At 44.8% G+C, this 17224-nt stretch overlaps 1 protein-coding gene across 2 annotated transcripts in view; it reads left to right on the top strand.

Annotated features, from left to right (window-relative positions):
• The first annotated feature begins 627 nt into the window (after window positions 1-627).
• The window catches only part of LOC125458300 (M-phase inducer phosphatase 1-B-like), a 46201-nt gene continuing 29604 nt past the window's right edge, over window positions 628-17224 (top strand). The window contains exons 1-4 of one of the 2 annotated variants that reach the window (XM_048543479.2): window positions 628-1402; window positions 5920-6107; window positions 9514-9596; window positions 14425-14470. In XM_048543479.2, coding sequence (XP_048399436.1) covers window positions 5932-6107; window positions 9514-9596; window positions 14425-14470 — 305 coding nt within the window. In that variant the 5' untranslated portion in view covers window positions 628-1402; window positions 5920-5931. Of the gene's footprint in view, window positions 1403-5919; window positions 6108-9513; window positions 9597-14424; window positions 14471-17224 lie in introns of those variants that run through there. The other variant, XM_048543481.2, reaches the window with a different exon arrangement.

Raw genomic sequence — 17224 nt, forward strand, 5'->3', positions numbered from 1 at the left:
GCTAGCAGGCACTGATGGCGAGTTAGGGAAAGGCATGCTCGCTCTGCTGAATGTGATTGAAGGGAATGCTCAGAGAGTTTTTATATTCCAGTTAGCGGAGAATGGCAGGGAAAAGGTCTCTGTGTTAGTAGTTAGAGAGAGGGAGAGCAAATCCCTTCTGTGGGGAGATTGACAGAGCGAAAGAAAGACAGATCAAAGTTTCTTTTTTTCTCTGCTGGGGGTGACAGTAGAGAGATGAAGACTCGGAATTGGTGGTGAGACAGAGAGTTTAACTGAGCCCGGGAGAGAGGGTGATGACACGTGTGTGACTGGAAGTTAGGCAGGGAGTGAGACCAGATCCTGCACGCTGGGACCTTGTTTCGTAAGGAGAGAATGAGAAAAAAACAGAGGGTTTGAATTTCATAAAGCTGGAAAAAAGAGTAAGAGAAGAGACACGCAGATTGGAATCTGTACTGTTGTAATTGGGGTGAAGCTGAGAGACTGGGTCCTGTGTAGTGAGAGAGAGAGATAGTGAGAGAGACTTGTCTCTGTAGGGTGGCATTAGGAACAAAGAGAAAGCAACTTGATACTGTATTTGGGGGGAGGGGGAGAGAGAGAGGGAGGGGGGGAGAATTGAGATTATGTATTCCTGGAGGGAGATGACTGGATATTCAATACTGTCAGAATGAGAAAGGAAGACAGATGAGACCTATGTGTATGTATGAGGGACAGAGAGAGACTAAGATCCTGTATACAAGAAGAGAAAGGGAGGGAAAGACTAGACCCTGTATGCTGGGAAGAAAAACATGAAGAAAAACTCCACTAGGAGTGGGAGAGAGCTAGATTGCCTAGACCCTGTATGCTGGGAGTGCATGAGTGAGATAGAGACCAGGCCAGACTGTTTGTACAGAGTGTGAGGGAGACAACAGGATCGTATACAGAGACAGACAGACAGACACTGTTAACTGCTACTGGGAAAGAGAAAGGACCTTGTTTACTTGACTTCAGATGGTGAGTAGAGGAGAAGGAAATGATAGGCCTTGTGTTCTGGAGCTGACAGTTGGAAAGGTGGGGGGGGAGAGTTAGAAACCCTCTGCTCTGAATTGTCAGAAAACATAAATGAAGCTTTTCTCTTAACCCTTCTTAAAGGTGGAAAGAAACAAAAATCCATTTTTTTTTTTGGTTGTGGACAGGCAGAAACAACAGGCTTACCAAAATCTTCAGCTGCTGGATACAAATACTGCTATTTGTAAATGAAATTACCCAGTGCATATTGTAGGATTTACCACCTTGGGTTGACTTTGGTCAATCCTAGCTTTGGTGAAACAACACCATTTTTGTGACTAGTCAGAGCCAACAAGAAATCCCTGGACCTCTGTAGAGTGTTGAAACTTCAGAACTCCATTTCAAACATCCTGAAGGGGTAAGTGATCACACTGAGAATCCAATGTTTATGTAGCTTTGGTTTTAATGTGCTGTAAAATAAGATTTGCCCAATATTTAATGTTTTGTGTTCCCTTATCTGCTGGTGTAACTTTAAATTACAGTACTCCCATTGTCAGGAGTTCACACCACTTAAACTGTAATCTATCAACATGAGAGTGCAGCTTCGTAGTTCCTTGAAAGTAGAGTTGCGGGTTGACAGAATAGCGAAGAAGCCATCTCGTACGCTTGCCTTTATAGTCAGTGCATTGAGTAAAGGGGTTAGGAGGTCATGTTGCAGCTGGACAGAACATTGGTTAGACCACTTTTGGAATATTACATTCAATCTGGTCTCCCTGCTACTGGAAGGATGTTGTGAAACGTGAAAGGGTTCGGAAAAGATTTACAAGGATGTTGCCAGGGTCGGAGGGTTTGAGCTATAGGGAGAGGCTGAATAGACTGGGGCTATTTTCCTTGGAATGTTGGAGGCTGAGGGGTGACCTCATCATGGTTTATAAAATCATGAGGGCCAGAGATAGTGAATAGCCGAGGTCTCTTCCCCAGGGTGGCAGAGCCCAAAACTAGACTGTTTTGGGGAAAGATTTAACAGGGACCTGCAGAGTGTAGTTCTGCCAGAGGAAAGTGGTGGAGGCAGGTACAGTTCTAGCATTTGAAAAGCTTCTGGAGGGGTACATGAATAGGAAGGGTATAGAGGCATATGGGCCAAATGCTGGCAAATGGGAGGGGATTACTTTCTGTTGGTGTGGGCGCGTTGCACGGCAGGGTCTGTTTCCAGACTGTACAGCTCTATGGCTGAATCACCTGTGCCTGTGTACCGCCATATTGCATGGTTTTAGAAGTGGGCTGGTTGGTACAAACTGGCCCCAAACCCTAGGAGATTCCTTTGAGTTAAGCACATTGCCTAAAGAGCTCAAGCTTGTGGTTCAAACCTCACCTGGGATAAAGTGAGTTAGTCAGGGGCAAGCTGTATTTGTTGTCGTCCATGTACGAGGGGTGTGCATGCTTTTATTGCACAACTGGATGTCAACTTTTGTTTTAGGATGTTGGGGATTTTTATGTTGCATTTACTTCAGATTTATAAGAATTCTAAACAACTAGCCATCTTAGGCTCCCACTTAATTGCAACCAGCAGTGAATCGACTCCAAAACAATAATTGGCTGCTCTCCATGTAGTTACAGGATTAGGGAAACAAACTGGCTTTGCGGAGGGTGGGAGGGGAAGGCAGAGCAGAGTTTGCAACATTGAACTAGACACCAGCGGAGAGTTGCAGCTCTGATTTAATGGTGGGCTCTCAGTGTTCGAGTCTGATTCAGTATGACACAAGACGAGGCTGTTTGGCCTGTTGAGGAAATACTGTGAAGTAGTCCAGTCAATCCCACTTTTATTTCACCTCTGGAAAATGGGGTTTATGGGGTTATGTCAATCTCAGCCCATAGGTAAGTCCACAAAGGATCATCAATGTTGCAAAATTGGATAGAGTACGTGTGAATTGGGAGGCAGGAATTTGGTGTTTGTAAAATTCGAGGGTGGGGGGAGGCATTGCGTGGTCCCTTTAAAAGATCATGTGCTTTTTCTGTGCTTAGAGATGTAAAATGGATGCCTGTGAGCAGAACCCTGGAAGTTTGCAAGTGCACAGAAAGCACCCGAAGTGAAATGTTTGCATCAAAAGCCCATACAGTGAGCAGGCCCAGCAGTAGTTTTACCAAGACAATGGGCGTTTGCCTTTAGCTAATCAATTTGAACCAGGCGATTAGATACCAAAAACTTATCAAATTTAAAGTCTGAGGTAACAATGTGTACAGCTGGATGAACACAGCAGGCCAAGAGGCATCGGGGAGCAGGAAAGATGATGTTTTGAGCCTAGACCCTCCTGCCTCTTTGTAGGTTACGTGGAACAGTCCCTCTCCCACAGCCACGCTGGCCCTAACCCCACCTCTTCCTCTGTTACATTGATGACTGTATCAGCGCCACCTCGTGCTCCCAAGAGGAGCTCGAACAGTTCATCCACTTCACCAACACGTTCCACCCCAGCTTCAAGTTCACCTGGGCCATCTCCAACACATCCGTCACCTTCCTGGACCTCTGTCTCCATCTCGGGCAACCACCTAGAAACCGATGTCCATTTCAAGCCCACCAACTCCCCCAACTACCTAGAATATGCCTCCTCCCACCCACCTTCCTGCAAAAACTCCATCCCCTATTTCCCAATTCCTTCGCCTCTGCTGCATCTGCTCCCAGGATGAGGCATTCCACTCCCATACATCTCAGATGTCCTCATACTTCAAGGACCACAACATTGCACCCCCCCACCCCGCCCACGTTGGTCGAGAACACCCTCGACGGTGTCTCCCGCATTTCCTGCAACTCATCCCTCACACCCTGCCCTCGCAATAACCGCCCCAAGAGGATCCCCCTCGTCCTCACATACCACCCCACCAACCTCCGGATACAACGCATCATCCTCCAACACTTCCGCCATCTACAATCCGACCCCACCACCAAAGATATTTTTCCATCCCCACCCGTGTCTGCTTTCCGGAGACACCATCTCTCCGCTCCACACTCCCTTCCAACCCCACCACACCCGGCTCTTTCCCCTGCAACCACAGGAAGTGCTACACTTGCCCCCACACCACCTCCCTCACCCCCATCCCAGCCCTCCAGATGACTTTCCACATCAAGCAGATGTTCACCTGCACATCTGCCAATGTGGTATGCTGTATCCGCTGTACCCGTTGTGGCTTCTTCTACATTGGGGAAACCAAACGGAGGCTTGGGGGCCGCTTTGCAGAACACCTCCGCTCAGTTCGCAACAAACAACTCCACCTCCCAGTCGCAAACCATTTTAACTCCCCCTCCTGTTCCTCAGACGACATGTCCATCCTGGGCCTCCTGCAGTGCCATAATGATGCCACCCAAATGTTGCAGGAACAGCAACTCATATTCCGCTTGGGAACGCTGCAGCCCAGTGGTAGTAATGTGGACTTCACAAGCTTCAAAATCTAGCCCCCCACCCCCCCAACCGCCCCCCGCCCCCGCCACTGCATCCTAAAACCAGCCCAGCTCATCCTCGTCTCCCTAACCTGTTCTTCCTCTCACCTATCCCCTCCTCCCATCCCAAGCCACACCTCCATTTCCCACCTACTAACCTCATCCCACCCTCTCGACCTGTCCATCCTCCCCGGACTGACCTATCCCCTCCCTACCTCCCCACCTATACTCTCCTCTCCACTCATCTTCTCCTCCATCCATCTTCGGTCCACCTCCCCCTCTCTCCCTATTTATTTCAGAATCCTCTCCCCATCCCCCTTTTCTGATGAAGGATCTAAGCCCAAAACATCAGCTTTCCTGCTTCTCTGCTGCCTAGCCTGCTGTGTTCATTCAGCTGTATACCTTGTTATCTCACATTCTCCAGCATCTGCAGTTCCTACAATCTCTAAATTTTTATCTGTTGGTTTTGACAACAAGACCAATCCTATTGTAAGAAATATTGGTATGTCACCAAGAGTATGAAAAGAAGGGGGCAGTTAGACAAAGACATAGAGCTAGCTGCAATCTGCCAGAGGTCATGGCCCTCAGCTTTAGAGAGAATCTCTAAGGTTTTGGAGTAGATTTTAGAGAATCGCTCGGTCTCACAGCCTCGTCTATGTCTTAGAGAAAGCACCATCTAAATAACTAGTCACACCACTGGCACAGTAGTTAATATTCCTAACAGAAGGGTCGATGGAGAAGGCACGGAACATTCTGGAAGACATGCCTCTCAAAATTACAGCCAGATTACTAAATCATATTTTTTTATATAGTAGGAAGGCTAAAGGGGTTGGGAGAAAGCAGAAACAGGATTGAGATCAACCATGATTATATGGATTGCAGAGCAGGTTCAGAAGGGCTGAATGGCCTCCTTCTACTACTTTTCTATCATGGAATTACTGAGGGTGCAGACCTCTTTCCAAAGTAGCGATTCAGAGTCTTCTCTGGACAAATTCCTATATTACTAAAAAAATTCCATGACATTATCCTGAGTTATTTCTATTTTGTATTGACTGACCTTTCCTCTACCGTAATGGACATCATTGAATGCTGGTTGAAAGTGTTACACTGTGGTTCTCTTTTATTTTAAACAAAAGCGAATTTGGTAAGTCTGTGATCGTAGGAAACTTTGGGTGAACTCCATTCTTGGAGGAGAATGGCACAAGAATCCTCAAGCCTCATATTTCACATTTTCCTGGTAAAGGCAGAGTTAGAATTGCTGCAGGGACGTTGTTCTGAAGCTTAATGTCTTGCACTCGTTGGTACAAACTGCTAAATGTCACCCAATTGCACCAATTTGTTACATTTCAGCACGTTCAAGCTTTCATTTCCAGATGGTCATTTGTTTTCCGCTGGCCGAAGAGAAAGCCAATTTGTATTAAAGCATGTGTGTGAGTGAATCTAACCCTTGTACAGCTGAAGCTCATGTAATGTTGCTTCCCTTCCTCGTCTGATTTCTTTCTCAGCTGATTGCAACGATGGAGGAGAGCAAAGATATTTCTGTGGTGCTCAGTCCTGACTTCTGTCCAAGTTTCCGACTGGGTTCCAGGAAGTTGTTGTCTGTGATCCAGGAAACCTCTATGTCTTTCTCCCCTGCACCTACAACTTCCCCTGACTGCGTAGTCAACATGAGCAATCTTAGTTCCTGCGATGGGTAAGCAAAGGTGACAAGGGAGCTAACTTTGTCTTTTTCTACCATTTTAGCATTAAAGGCTTTGTTCTAACTTCATTCGTGGGTTGAGGGTATCATTAACTAGGCCGGCACTTATTGCAGTAAAGAATCAACCGCATTGCCATGTGTCCGGAGTCACAAGTAGACCAGACTGGGTAAGTGTGGCAGCTTCCTTCCCTGAAGACCCTGAACCCAGATGGGTTTTTCCAATAACTGACAGTGGATTTAAGGTCGCCATTAGACTCTTGAATCCAATAAAAATCTGGAATTAAATTGCACCGTTTGTCATGGTGGGCTTTGAACCCAGATCCCCAGAACATTACCAGCATGTTAGAGGTGAGGCAAGGTCCCATTCCACTTCTATATGTGAGTGAGCTATGGGGAGAAGAAAGTATGTTTTAAAGGAAAAAAACTCCAGTTGTGTTTGTGTTCACAAAGGCTTACGAAATGGGGAGGCAAATGCTATCTCTAGCAAGCTGACCCGTACTCTAGCCGGCTGGGCTGCACAGGTCTAGGATATGAATAGAATAAATGTGCTCGCTTTGTAGCTTTGCACTTTACTTTTGAATTTATCCTGCCAGAGTTAGTTGTGTTATCTGTGAACTTTGGGGTGGGCAGTATGTTGCTGCTCATGGTCCTCTTCCAATCTGATGGTTGATTTGACAGAATCCAACTGGGAAAAAGTATCCTGAGCAACAGTGACTGGAATGGAGGTGGGTCTACACAAAAGCGTATATTAGGCTGTTCAAATTCCTTTTTATCGTTGTCTCTGTGGCTTAGAATACACTCTCAATCTTCAATAACTTACTGTCCCGTGCCCTGGCTTTATCTTTGCTATTTTGACTTTGATCAATTGTGTACTGCCCACGAGCTGTCGTTCACTTAATCTTCCCCCTCTCTCGCGACCTGTCTGGTGTCAGTGCTCTTCCTGTCATGCATCCTGGCTTAGATGCAAGATGCTGCCAAAGACAGGGAACATTTACCGTGGAGGTTGACCAGACTGATTCCTGGGTCCGTCCCATCTGGAGAGATTTGAGCAAACTGGGCCTGGATTCTCCAGGGTTTGGAAGAAATGAGACATGATTCCACAAAAACTTACCACATTCTTCAAGGGCTTGATCTAGGTGCAGAAAGAATGTTTTCTAGAGCTAGGGCAAGCTTTTTAGGACATATGATAGATTCCTTTATTCAGAAACTATTGCTGTAGATGGAGAGCCATCGAAGCTCAGCCATTGGCTAGATTCAAGATAGAAATCAACAGATAACTGAATAATAATAACATCAAGGAATATGGGGATATAAGAAAATGGTGCAGAGGTGGATGATTGGCCATGATCTATAACGTTTCAATGTTATTTAAATGCAAATTGTGTTTTTATTCTAGAGGAAGGTTATTTTGTTTGGTTTTTATTGTTACACGGTAATCGCTGCCAAAGACCTATTCTAAAAGCTATTTGGAGCAATTGTCTTGTAGCTCACTTGGTTGGGTAGTTGGTTTTTGAATTTAAAAAGTGACACCAACAGCGCAGGTTCAATTCCTGCGCTGGCTGAGGTCGTCATTTAAAGAGCCTGCCTTCTGAGCCTCTCCCTTTGGCCGAGCTGTGCTGACACTTGGGTTAAACCCATCAGCAGTCCTGTTGCCCCCCTCTCGTGAGAGTTGTCAATGGTCCTCTGGCAGTGGTGACCACCATTTTCCCCGGGAAGTGGCTGAAGGCCACATGACAATGTTGTGACTTATTAGCATAAGGGTGGTGTTGAAGAAAAGTGCAGGGAATTTGCTGCTGTTGACTGGCAGAAAGATCCTGCTTTTGAGATAAACAATAACTAGCCTTGGACAATTTGATTTTAAACCGTGTAATTGAGTTTCCTGAAGAGAAGTACACTTATGAAGTGACCTTCAATTCCTTTCCCAGTTGTTAAATGCCCTCTGGGACATTGATAATGAACGAAACTGACAAAGAAATGTTATGTTCCTGGTGGAAACCCTACTGAACAAGGAAATTATTTTACAGCAAAGCTGTGTACTCGGGATGTGCACCACTTCATATTAGATCGTGATTCAGAGGTGTCACTGTGAGAAAATGGGAAATTAGGTTAGCATCCAATCTAAAGATCTCAGTCACATTCTGAGTGCTAATGTTGCTTTTGTGTTCATTTGGGGTTTCTACTTTTTGTGATATCCTTCTAGAGCTGTTTGGGTTATTTGTCAGCTGGCAATGTTTTCTGTTGCTTCCAGACTTGGGAGACTGGTAAGAAATGCCAAGAGAAGGGTATATTTTAAGAGGAAGGCTAGAGAAAATTAATAGCTATGGGTGGCTGGAAAACAGGCTGCAGCGTTTGCGTGACCTGCTCATGTTGGTGAAATGAAATGAGCGAATAACAGAACAAGAGACATAAGGACTTTTTTATAGGTATGCACGTGTGTTAGTTTTGCCTGAGAAATGGAGCAACCGCCCCCAGCAGTGTTAAAAGTCTGCAGATAACTTTCTGAGCTTGATAATCAGAGGTTCTTTTAGAATTTGACTGAAGGCCAGAGAAAGTGAAGGAATGATTGAGTTCCATGCAGGCTGAAGTTAAAGAAACCCAAATAATGAGGTTTTTAAAAAATGAAAATTCCTAAGAAGAAGGTGCAAGTGGATGAACTTTGAATGGGGGTTTTTGATCTCTGCTGTTGGAATAATTCAAAGACCTAAAATGCATGTTCCAAATCTGAAACACTGATTTTCTTTTTGTTTAATATACAAGAGAGTAGGCCAAAAAGAGTATAGAAATAAAAACTGAAATACAAATTGCTGAAAAAAATCTTCCATTCTGAGGAAGAGTCACTGGACCCTGAACGTTAACTCTGCTTTCTCACCACAGATGCTGCCGGACATGCTGAGTTTTTCCAGCCATTTCTGCCTTCTCGCCCTCCCTCCCTCCCTCCCTCCCTCCCTATGTAGTGTTGAAAATGTCTTTATATATTCCCCCCCCCCCCCCCCCCGGCTTATTGTCAGGAAGGAGTCAAGGCAGTGACATTTGAGGATCTGTCTGGATCCGCAGGGAATTGGCTGGAAGCAAACCATGAGAGTGGGAAAGGGACATGCAGTGTGTTTGAAGGGAGACACAAAGTTGAAGTTGCTGATACTGGATGTGTGCCATGGAATAGCCAAGTCATTCATGTTGTCTTCCTTTTGTATTTAAACAAAAATGAAATTGATGTTTCACATAATTTGAATGAAAATATGCAATGATTTTGTGGTGCAATTGTCTGCAGGCTGAAAGCTTATGCAAGGATAAACATGGTCAGCTTATATAGGAGAGGATTAACAATACGCCCTGATGGTCAGAACTGAGCAGTGACATGTATTATGCAAACTGCAGCTAAGTAACTCTGGCTCTCTTTCAGTGAGACTCCAAAACGTTGCCTGAGCATGTCAAATCTGAGTAATGGCAGTGAGACATCAACATCCCCAGAATACATAGGCAGAGGTCAGTAACAGTTTTTCAAACTTTTTCTTGAATGTGAAATGGCAAAACGCATCTTTCCTTAAGCTATTTATTACCATCATGAAAACAAGAAATGTTGAGACAGTGAGAGTGAGAGAGAGAACACGAGCTTGTTGCTTCAATGAACTTTCATCCAAGCGCATCTCTTTGAGGTTTTATATTCAGGATGTTTAGTAAAGGGCTGGGTGATGCATATCACAATTTCTTTGAAGTTCAAAACTTTACGAGAAAATTAATTTTATTTTTAAACTTTGGCGAGACTGGTCCCCAGCAAACAAAACTAAGCGAATAGCTGAACTGCTGACATCTTCATGTAAAATATAAACAAAATAAGGATTATTTATGTCAAGGTATCATTCTGCAGCAGACTCTTTACTTCTCCAGCTACAACAAATCTTGGTAGCAGAATGGACTTCTTCTGTGGGAGGGTGAGAAGTTAGCAGCTAAATAATGAGGCAGATCCACAAAAGTAATCCTCTGTTATGAACTGAGCCATATGCAATCGGCATATGCTAAATAAGATAGAAACATCTAACGTGTGGCTGAAAGATTGAAGTGTGAAACACAGATTTTTTTATTCGTGGAACGCACTCGCTCTCTAGCACTGGGGAAGAGTTGGAATATCCTTTCCTTAAACAATACCAGGACCCGTGTCCTACTAAATTGTATTTAACCAGAGTTTTGAAAAGTTTGTAGAAAAAGGACATGGAATGATCACCATTTGGAACTAGATAACCAGAGCGTGACAGGAAGGGACAGCTAATAAATGTCAAAGTACATCAATAAATACGTTTAGAACGGGGGAAAAGAACAGTCAAATGGAGAAGTTCTAACATGGTGGCTGAATTAATAGAAACTGAAGTAATGATAACTATAAAATAGACATGGTTGCAAAGTGACCAAGATTGGAATATTAAAAATTAATGGAATCTTGAAAAAGAAAAATAAGCTGGGGTTGCTTGGTCAATAAAATGCAGAATCTGTACAGCAGTGAAACATGATCTTTGCCCAGAAGTTGTAGAATCAGTTCACGTGGACTCCCCCTGAAGTGTAGGATGGAATAGAAAGCAAAAGGTAATGTGGACCAGTTAGAGAGACAATGTTAATCGTGGATATGATTAATCATGGACAAAACCAGTTTGAAATTTGAAGAATGAGATTTGTAGAGTGCATTTGAAACTCTTCCTTAGAACAATGCATTCAGGAATCAATTGGAACAGATTATAATTGGAGGTAGGAATGTGTAATATGACAATGTTACTGTCATGACCTTACAACAAAGGATCCTCTGGACGGCAATGCTCTTTTCGATAATAGAATTTCACATTCAGTTGGGAGATATGGAAACTTGGGGTCCAAAACTCTCAAAGAAAATTTTAGTTGAAGATAGTTACAAGGCTGTAAGACTAAAGACCTGACCAAATTGGGGGAGGTAGGTGGAAATGTCAGATGGTAGAGTGCTACAGAAACGTAAAGAGATTTCATGATCCTGGCTGGAGATGTTTCCATTTTGGAAGAAGGAGGCCAGAAGTTTGAGAAAAATTTAAATGATGACTTTAAAAACAAAAGTTAATAATAACTAGTAAGAAATATAAAAGCTTCTAAGAATATCTTAAAAAACAGAGCAGCTAAAGTAAGTGTTGGTCCCTTGGAGTATGACAGTGGAACATTAATTATGGACAACATTATTAATCACATCTCCTTTCTCAATGGAAGATGCACAAAGCATTTCGAGCATTTTAGGAAGTAGTCATACAGCATGGAAACAGACCCTTTAGTCCAACCAGTCTATGCCGAACATCGTCCCAAACTAAACTGGTCCCACCTGCCTGTTCCTGGCCCATATCCTTCCAAGCCTTTCCTATTCATGGACTTATCCAAATGCCTTTTAAACATTGTAACTGTGCCCACACCCACAACTTCCTCTGGAAGTTCATTCCGCATGCACATCATTCTCTTTATATTTTTTTAAAAAAAGTCCCTCATGTCGTCTTAAATCTCTCCTCTCACCGCAAAAATATGCCCCCAGTCATGAAATCCCCCCACTGTGGGGGAAAGAAAGACCTGCCATTTGTCTTATTTATACCCCTCATGATTTTATAAACCTCTATCAGATCACCCTTCCACCCCATATGTTCCATCGAAATCATCTCAGCCTATCCAGCATCTCCTTATAACTCAAACCCTCCATTCCTGGCAACATCCTGCCAAATATTTTCTGAACCCTCTCCAGATTAGTGATATGCTAGCAAGGAGACTAGAACTGGCCATAGTACTCAGGAGATGCTGTCAGTGTTGGGTGGCAGCAAGTTTGAAACTGCCCGAGTCTCCTTGTACCATGCATTTTGCTCAACATCTTCTCACTGGAGATTGAGGAAATAATTAACGCAGCTCAGAGGCTAAAGGGAAGGAGCACCTTTAAGAATATGAGGAAAGCCATTGGAGTGAAGATTGGCAAGTCTCCTGGACTTGATACCCTATATTCTAGGATCTCCCGAGATAGTGGCTGCAGAGATAATGAGTGTGTTGATGGAATTTTTCTAAATTTCCTGAGTTCTTGAAAGCTTCCAATGAACTGGAGAAACACAAGTGTAACACCTCGAGCCAAGAAATGATAGAGACATAAAACAAGAAACGATATACTGCACAGTGGAAACTCTGTCGTTGCAAAACTGCTGACAGCAGGTGGTTTAAAAATGGTGACGTGTTGATGCCAAATCGACGGTGCCTTATGAAAGGAAAGTCACGTCTGACAATTTCTTGGAGTTCTTTTTGAGGATTCAACAAGCAGAACAGATAAGACCATCAGAAGTAGAAAGCACAGCAGGCCAATTGGCCCTTGATGCTGCTCCTTTACTCAGCGTGATGGTGGCTGCCTGACATTCCTCCCATTCACTTTTTTCTGCCCTTCCATGGAGTCTCTCAGCATGGAAACAGACCCTTCAGCCCAACCAGACCACGCCGACCATAACCCCAAACTAGACTCGTCCCACTTACCTGTGCTTGGTCCACATCCCTCCAAATCTTTCCGATTTGCATACTTATCTAAGGGTCTGAGTGGGATCTTCAGAGGTTCGGTGTGGACTTATTGGGCAAAAGGGCCTGTTTCCACACTGTAGGGATTCTAGTCATGAAGGGACACAAGTAGATGCTATGAATTTGAATTTCCAAGCATTTAATAGCTTTGCCTTAAAGGTATTGAAGCTGATGCATGACGTATTGGTACAAGATAGGTTAACTTATAAGCAGCAGTCAGAATAAAATGGTCACTTTATAGTTTGTCAGATTGCTAGTATTGGAGAGCCACGTGATCAGCATCGATCCATCAACTCCTTACAATCCACATTAATGACAAAGATGTAGGGAAAGACAGTACTGTGACCTAATGTACTGATCTTACTTTGGGTAAGAAAGCAGTTTTTGATGAAGATGCAAACAGTCCGCAAAGCAATGTAGATAATGAGCAGACAAAAATAATTCACAAGTGGGAGTGTAATGTGAGAGAATTTGAGGTGGCCCAGCTTGGCAGGAGGAATAGAAATGCAGTCTGTTATTTTAAATGGAGAGAGATTGCAGAGTTCAGCAGTACTGGGAGATCTGGATGTTCATATGCTGAAACGCAAACTTGGTGTGCAGGTACAGCAAGTAATTTGGAAGGCAAGGGGAATGGAGTATGAATGTAGGGGAAATCTTGCGACAATCATGCAGGCTTTTGTTGAGACGTTGGTCCCTTGTTTTTAAGGAGGGACTTAGTTTCCTTGGAAGAAATTCCGAAAAGGTTCAGGAGGCGGATTCATTGGATAGAGGGATTGTCTAATGCTGGAAAGGTTGTGTATCCACTCAGTGGATTTGGTAAGAATTGTGCTGAACTCTCCAAGACCCGGTGGGAATGGACAATGATGGTACTGATATGTTTCCTTTTATCTGGGAGTCTGGAAGTTCGGGGTATAGTTTTAAAAATTAGAAGTCTCCTATTCGAATACTGAGGTTTGGAAGAATTTTTTTCTTTCACTGTTAGCTTTAGCATTCTCTCTTTGACAGGGTGCAGTGACTACTGGGTCGTTGAGTACGTTCAAGATGAGTCAAATATATTTACAAGGAGGGTTACAGAGAGCTGGGGATTACGTGGAGTTAAAGCTGCACTGAGCACCAATGATCTCCATGAATGGCCAAGCAAGTTCAAGAGGCTGAATGGCCTATGCTTGCTGCTACTTTGACATGTGGAGGCCCACCAGCCTTGTCTCTTTTACTTGCAGATATATCACGCTCCTGTTACGGAGCTAATATTAGCCTGAAGTCTCCTGGCTGCACCCACTATTGATTTTTGGCTTTATGAACAATTCACACTTTTGTTTTTCTTTGTATGTTCTTTACGTAACTTAATTTTGCCTCGCAACTAATGTTCGTCCTCAGGGTAATTGTGTGATGGGCTGCAATGATCGCACGCCTAATTGTACGAGCCAAAGAGACTTGCTTGTGTCAGATGGGTACGATTTCGCTGAGGGGTAACTGTGCGGGGCAAGCTCGGGCTCTGAGCTGGAACTGATGCCCACCTGAGACTCCAAGCTGTCAGGATGAATGTTTCAGACTTGTCCTTTTGTCCTCCCCTTCTCTGAAGTGGGACCCGTCATGGCTGCGGAGGTGACCTGGCTAGAATAGTAAGAGATATAGGTCTGTCTAGGTTGTTTTCAACAGAGCTGCAGCTGTTGACCGACAGCGCACTGTTTCAATGGGGCTGGTGGCAAGGGTACCAAAGGCACACATTAGAACAAGAGCGAATAAATACATACAATCTGCCCCTTTGTTTCAGGTTTATGCCTCGACTCGCCTGGCCTAACTGATGTACAACCAGAATTGTAAGTAACGTTGTAATACGTTTCACCTGAGTGGGAGAGAACCCTTAACTGTGTGTACTAAAGAAATTCACGTAGATTGGAAAAAGAAGAACACAAACTAAAGTGGTTATGCATGAAGCAGTATTTTGTGCTGTCAAAGTGAAATGCTGCTTTTTTTGTTCAAAGAAATGTTTGCTCTTCGCTTTTCATGTCCGAGTCTCATGTGAGACTAAAGATTGGGAACAGGAGTGAAAGGCCAGAATTCCTAGAACTATTCTTCAAGGCCATTGATAATGCAAAAGTGGCCTCACTAGTTTCTGGCCTCACTGCTATAGGAAAGATGTTAAACTTGAAAGGGTTTGGAAAAGATTCTCAAGGGTGTTGCCAGGGTTGGAAGGCTTGAGCTACAGGGAGAGGCTGAATAGGCTGGGGCTATTTTCCCTGGAGCGTCGGAGGCTGAGGGGTGACCTTTTATAGAGGCTTATAAAATCATGAGGGCCAAGGTCTTTCTCCTGTGGTAGGGAGGAGTCCAAAACTTGAGGGTATAGATTTAATAGGGACCTGAGGAGGGGCAACATTTTCACGCGGTGGGTGTGTGAATGGAATGAGCTGCTGGAGATGGAGGCTTGTACAATGACAACATGTAAAGGCGTACGGATGGTTACATGTATAGGAAGGGTTTAGATGGATATGGGCCGAATGTTGGTAAATTGGACTAGCCTAATTTAGGATATACGGTCAGCGTGGATGAGTTGGACAGAAGGGTCTGTTTCTGTGCTGTACAGCTCTAGGACTCTATCCCTGGTTACTTGACAGCTGACTTATGTTGGGGATACAACTAATATGTTCTGTGGTAGCTGTTCAGGGAGGCAGTTACCTTTAGAGTGTTATGTCCTTTTACATAAGTATTAGCATTACGCCTTCCACAGCTGCCTGAATGTTGCTGTACAGTTTCCTTTCAGACTGAAGGCTGAGTTTGTTCTAACGAATGTGAACTGCAGCAGCACCACGCTACCTCCAGTGACTCTCAAAGCATTGCGGAGAGGCCGGCACCTCTCTGCGAGTCAAACTGAATGTGCCTCAAAGCCTGAGGTTGGTCCACTCGAGTGCATGAGTACATCTTCCTGGCTGATGCAGTGTGGCGCTTCTGTGGGATCAGCTCGGAGCTTTAAAAGCTGATCCTGGACTGTGTGCCAAATTTCACAACTTGCCTCTCTCTTTTTTTAGAATGTATTCAGTTCACGTGTTTGAGGTCTTCAAGATACAGTGAAACACTTTGTAGCCCGTGCTGCACTTCTGAAGTTTGCAGCCCGTTTAAGCAGTGCAGTGAGATAAAGTCCAGACAATTTGTTCGTGACACTGTTGTTCAAGGGCTAACTCCATTCCAGGGCATCACTGTGCTCCCTTCTGCTCTGAAATTAGTGCTGTGGAGACAGGGTTTTGCATTGTTCTGAGCGGGTAGACTCTTCTGTTTATTCATTCACGTGATGAGGGTCTCGCTGGCTGGGCCAATATTTATTGTCCATTCCTAATTTCCTCGAGGGCAGCTCCGAGTCACCCACATTGCTGTGGGCCTGGTGTCACTTGCAGGCCCAGGCTGGGGAAGGGGGTGGGGCGGGGGGGTGGGGGGGGTGGCGGCAGCATCCTTCCTTTAAAGGACGTTAGTGAACCTATGGGTTTGACCCAACAATGGATTCACGGTCATCGTTTGGATTCTTATTTCTGGATATTTAGTGAACTCAAATTCCACCACCTGCTGTGGCGGGATTCGAGCCCGGATCCTTGGAATGTTATCTGGGTCTCTGGATTAACAGTCTCGCGATAATGCCGCTAGTCTGTCGCCTCCCTGAGGAGCCAGATGAGCCTGGCTTTTGGGTTCCGTCCAAGAGATGACCTGTTTGACTGTGTAGCCCTGTCACAGTCATGCACTGGTGTGTCATCAACAGTACTTCCTTGTGTTGAGCGAGGGTCTTAGCCTTACAAGGTTCCTACTCCCAGACAACGGGGGCCGTTAGCACTGCAGCCTCACAGCGCCAGGGGCCCGGGTTCGATTCCACCCTCTGGCAACTCTCTGTGAGGAGTTTGCATGTTCTCCCTGTGTCTGTGTGGGATTCCTCTGAGAGCTTCGGTTTCCTCCCACAGTCCAAAGATGTGCAGTTAGGGTGAATTGGCCACGCTAAGGTGCCCTGTAGTGTTCAGGGAGGTGTAGCTTAGCTGGGTCTGGGTGGGATGCTCTGAGGGTTGGTGTGGACTTGTTGGGCCGAAGGGTCTGTTTTCACACTCTGGGGATTCTATAAACTCTGTGGACAATTACTTTTCTGCTTATTGTGAAATAACGCTCCTCTTGTCTTACTATTTCCTTGGGAGGAACCTGGACTTTATTCAGTTGTGGGATGCGGGTGTCACCCACCCTGGGCCGACTGCCTGTCTCTAGTTGAGAAGGTGGTGATGAGCTGCTTTCTTGAACTGTGGCATTCTGTGCTGGAGGTAGGCTCTCAATGCTGCTAGGGAGGGAATTCCAGGATTTGACTCAGTGATGGAGAAGTAGTTCAGGAGGAAGAACAAAGCAGCCTGCTTAACTGGCACCACATCTACAAATAGCCACGCCACTCGCCACTGATACTACTGTGGTAGCAGTGTGTACCACCCACCAGACCCACAGCAGCGGCCCAGCAAGCGTTCCTCCTTCAGTACTTTCCAAACCCATGACTCCTTCCAGCAGCAGCATGAGTTGACACATGACCCCCTTAGAAGTTCCCCTCCAAGCCACTCCCC

The sequence above is a fragment of the Stegostoma tigrinum genome, chromosome 13, assembly GCF_030684315.1.
Source record: "Stegostoma tigrinum isolate sSteTig4 chromosome 13, sSteTig4.hap1, whole genome shotgun sequence".
NCBI lineage: Eukaryota > Metazoa > Chordata > Chondrichthyes > Orectolobiformes > Stegostomatidae > Stegostoma > Stegostoma tigrinum.